The following is a 5,000-nucleotide window of genomic DNA, read 5'->3' as shown; positions in this document are numbered from 1 at the left end:
CTCCCCCTCCTCCTCCCCCTCCTCCCCTCCCCCTCCTCCCCATCCTCCTCCCCCACTTCCCCCTCCTCCCCCTCTTCCTCCTCGGGTCTCCCCCTCCTCCTCATCCTCCTCCGCCTCCGTCTCCCCCTCTTCCTCCCCCTCTTCCTACTCCTCCTCCTCTTCTTCTTTTTGCTCCTCCCCCTCCTCCCCCACTCCTCCCCTCCTCCTCCCCCTCTCCTCCCCCCCCTCCTCCTCCTCCATCTTTTTCTTTCTATTCTTGTTAATGATAAAATAGCGCACAAATCCATTCCAAAATTCTAAGACGCCTAGGAGGTGGTTGCACAGAGAGCGAGCGAGAGAGAGAGAGAGAGAGAGAGAGAGAGAGAGAGAGGGGGGGGGGGGGAAGACAAGAAAAAGGGGATTCGGTAGAGAAGCATCAAAATTGTCTTTGAGCGTAATCCCACACATTAAACAACCGCGATGAATTCACATCATCATGCATACCCGTAACAATATAATATCTACTCTGTCGTTGTTTTTAAAAACACAGTATTAACAATAATAATAATAATAATAATAATAATAATAATAATAATAATAATAATAATAATAATAATAATAATAATAATAATAATAATCTTTATTGTCCAAATAGGCAATTATTGTTAGGTTACAGCTCTTGTAATATGGGGGGGGGGGGGAGGGGGGGCGAAGTAATTAAAATAGTAGTGATATTCAAAGTTGGGCTTTGTTTATGTTTTGGAATCTCCTCTCAAAAATCAATCTTTACCAGATTTTTAAAATAAATATTTGACCAGATCCGGAGGAATACCGGTGTGCTGCCAGAGGGGAGCTTTTTCGAGCCAAAGCTCTCCGCCCAAATCGGAAGATAGCCAGAAATATCGTCATTGTCATAGGAGACGGAATGGGTTTGTCCACGGTGACGGCAGCCAGGATCTACCAAGGACAGAAAGAAGGGAAGACTGGGGAGGAGTACAAACTGTTTTTTGAAAAGTTTCCCAGTGTTGGTTTGTCTAAGGTAATGATGATGATGATGATGGTAAATGATGATGATGATGATGATGATGATGATGATGATGATGATGATGGTGATGATGATAATAGTGGTGATGATGATGATGATGATGATGTCGATGATGATGATGATGATGATAATGATGATGATGACAACGATGACGACGACGATGACGATGATGATGATGGTGGTGGTGGTGGCGGTGGTGTTGGTCATTTGTCAGCTCAATAATAATAATTAAAAAATAAACAACACAATAATAATAATAATAATAATAATAATAATAATAATAATAATAATAATAATAATAATAATAATAATAATAATAATAATAATAATAATACTTTACAAAGAGACCGATAAAGCTCTTGTTACCTCTGCCAAATCAAAGTGACTTGTACACGTCCACCTATAATTTATTCCACAGACTTACAACGCTGATAAACAAGTTCCGGATAGCGCTGGCACGGCAACTGCCATGTTTAGTGGGGTCAAATCCAATTATGGAGTCCTCGGCGTTGATAACAGAGTGCCCTATGGTAAAGACTGTACCAAGATGAATATCAAAACCAAAGTGAAAACTATCGTGGACTATGGAATGGCTGCAGGTATGACACTTTAAATAATAATAATAATAATTGAGCTTTTATATAGCGCAATATCCACTAAACGTGCTCAAAGCGCTTTACAAGGGGTCCCTGGTCAATAGCAACATTTAACATGTAGGACGGGACATGATGCCTGTTAGGCGATATTACAATTTTTCGGACAAAGTCAACGCTGTTAACGGCAAGGTACTCATTTTACACCTGAGTACGATGAGAGAATGTGAGTAAAGAGCCTTTTCCAAGGACTCAACTATGCGTCGAGCGAAACTCGAACCCAGGACCTTCTGATCCGAAAGCGAGTGACATACCACAAGACCACATAGCCGCACATTTAGGGGTGAGTACTTTACTATAACCGTGCGACATACATAAAAGTTTGTCCGATACTTTCCCTGTCGGTTTAAGACTTAACAGAAACTGGAATTTACTCCAGCTATCTCGATCTCATTGCTGTCCAAGACAACTCCACGTACAATGCCATAATACTAGGCTGGGCTGAAAAGTCTTGATGCCTATTGAATATCTCCGATTATATTGAACACACCAGTATAAACTATGCATCAAAATGTGCGTAATTTACTCTCAACTATAAGGTCACCAAATTTTGTTTAGCAGCTATTTGTTGATTTTAACTTATCTTATTTGAAAGAACCCCTACACTAACATGTCAGTTGAAGAAATCACACCAAAAAATTATGCAATAAACAGCGTGCTGTGTATGGCCATAGCCAGCGTTAAGTTATAGCCTGACACTGAAACCCAAAAAGACTGGTGGCATTTTGACGTCATTATTTGGTTTTTGCACCGCCTAGTGAGTTGTCGTTAGTAGAGCTCATGGAAACGTGGTCCCATTGGTTGAACTATTGAATACAACTCACCATTTGTATTCTTTTGTGGCCAAAGACTGGCATTTTGACGTCATTTTGTTGGTCAGTGTCAGGCCATAAGTCTGAGAGCCTGACTGCAAAGACAGATGTGCACCCGTAAACATTCATAAACGGCTGAAACGTGTTTATGGTGACTAGTGAGTTGGTATTAAAACAGTTCAAAGATTGGTTAAGTTCTTTACTAGAACTGATACCATCTCCACCAACATTGAGTAGGCTCGGAGTGCCCGTCCACAAAGTTCATCAACCGCAGAAAATCAACAACAAAAAATTACGAACTTAATCGAGCTTAATCGCCGGATAAAACAATTAGACATTTCACAAAGTCTTGGAATTTCACAGGGAAGAGATGGATATAATATCGTTTGAGAAATCCTGGGGTACAGAAAGATTTGTTCTCATTGGATACCGAGAAAAATCACAATGAAAGAATAAATTTTCCTGACGTCGTAGAACACGGAGATGGTGTCGAAGTTTGTCGTGTTAATCTCTCCGACGAGATGCAATAATTGGTGCATCGTTAGTGGTTCTATGTGGATAGGAACGGTGACTATGCACAAATTTGAAATGAGAAACCGAAAAGACATAAACTAAGCTTTGTCTAGATACCTTTGTCAATTTTGTATCTATTATAATTTTGAAATTACAAGAGCTGAGTCAAGACTTTGCAGTTACCCTTGTATCTTTGTTTTCAGTTGGCCACCAAATTTTTACTTGCTTTTGTCGACAAATTAATTCAGATACTTCTTAACTTCAGAAAGAGAGACCCACCCCCTCCCCCCCCCCACCCCCCCACCCCCACACACAAACACACACACACACACATACACACACACCCGACACTGTTACATGTTATATGTCGTGTCTATGATTCATATTGGTTTGTTTTCTTATTATAATTTTGTTCAAAAGCGTGTACATTGAAAATTAAGAATTCTCAAATCGATAAATGTTTAATCAATGACAATTTCAGGGTTATAAGATATGCAAACTGTTTTTTCAAATGTAAGCTTTTCAGCTGTTATTTTTTAATGGCCTTTTGAAAATATTTGACGATTAAATATTCATTTTAGATCACTCTAAATATATATATATATATATATATATATATATATATATATATATATATATATATATATATATATATATATATATATATATTGGTGTTGCATTGATCAAACATAGAACGCGTCTTCGCCAATTCACTGATAAAACTAGTTATGCCTATGGAGTTTTATTTATTCATTCATTCATCCATCCATTCATTTATTCATTCATTCATGTGGGGTTTTTTAAAAATCTTAGATTAAGCTAACAAAGTAATATTTTGAGAGAGAAGAGAGAGAGAGAAAGAGAGAGAGGGAGAGAGAGAGAGACAGAGAGAGAGAGAGAGAGAGAGAGAGAGAGAGAGAGAGAGAGAGAGAGAGAGAGAGAGATTTGTATAGTTTATAAAAGAACAGGGTTTGGCAACTTCTTGTTTCGGGCTGACAAAGATTTGCATACATAAGGGGCTGTAAAAGTAAACACTCCAAAATTTTAAATTGTTAAAAAGAATGTGTCAATCTTTTTGACCATGCAATACGTATCTACATTGAGGCGAACCTCGCTGGTAACGACGAAAGTGCACATTTGATAAAGAAGGAAAGAAAAGACAGAAAAAGAATTCGAAATAAGAGCAAATAAAAGAATTGCCACACGTCATTTGTCATGTATCTATTTGATATATATTTGTAAAAAGGGTGGGGATTTATATATATATATATATATATATATATATATATATATATATATATATATATATATATTGTATATAGTACATGCTCCAATTATTATTATCGAGCACTCTAGTATCTAAGTAGTACAAGTATTATTATTATTATTATTATTATTATTATTATTATTATTATTATTATTATTATTATTATTATTATTATTATTAAATTTATATTATCATTATTATTATGATTATTATTATTATTATTTATTATTATTATTATTATTATTATTTATTATTATTATTTATTATTATTATATTATTATTATTATTATTATTATTATTATTATTATTATATTATTATTATTATTATTATATTATTATTATTATTATTATTATTATTAATTATTATTATTTATTATTATTATTATTATTATTATTATTATTATTATTATTATTATTAACGGTGGCGGCATTGATAGAGATTAATAAACTGGGTGGGGTTCCCTACCTCCACAGTGGGCAGGGAGGTACATACCGTGTCTTCTATCCCCTTATATCTGTTTTCCAACATGCTTTCTGTCTTTGTCTTGGTAGGAGATTGCTTGGTTTTGTCCCGACCTTGGCTGGGAGGGAAACAGTCAAATGCATAGTTATTGTTTTGGGAGATGATATTTTATTTCCTTGTAAATCATCTCTCTGTTATGTATTATTATATTTGTTATTTTTAATGTTAATGAAATGTAAGCATTTGAGTGTATTCCTCTTTGTTGGAT

The 5,000-nt window shown here is 35.6% G+C and overlaps 1 protein-coding gene across 1 annotated transcript in view; it reads left to right on the top strand.

Annotated features, from left to right (window-relative positions):
* LOC144966929 (alkaline phosphatase, tissue-nonspecific isozyme-like) overlaps window positions 1-5,000 on the top strand; it is a 13,373-nt gene that overhangs the window by 7,781 nt on the left and 592 nt on the right. The window contains exons 3-4 of the mRNA XM_078903625.1: window positions 798-1,018; window positions 1,443-1,623. Coding sequence (XP_078759751.1) covers window positions 798-1,018; window positions 1,443-1,623 — 402 coding nt within the window. The remainder of the gene's footprint in view (window positions 1-797; window positions 1,019-1,442; window positions 1,624-5,000) is intronic.

The sequence above is a fragment of the Berghia stephanieae genome, chromosome 3, assembly GCF_034508935.2.
Source record: "Berghia stephanieae isolate SIO BIC M18660-M18661 chromosome 3, UCSD_Bste_1.3, whole genome shotgun sequence".
Taxonomy (NCBI): domain Eukaryota; kingdom Metazoa; phylum Mollusca; class Gastropoda; order Nudibranchia; family Aeolidiidae; genus Berghia; species Berghia stephanieae.
This window is presented reverse-complemented; position numbering and strand designations above follow the sequence as displayed.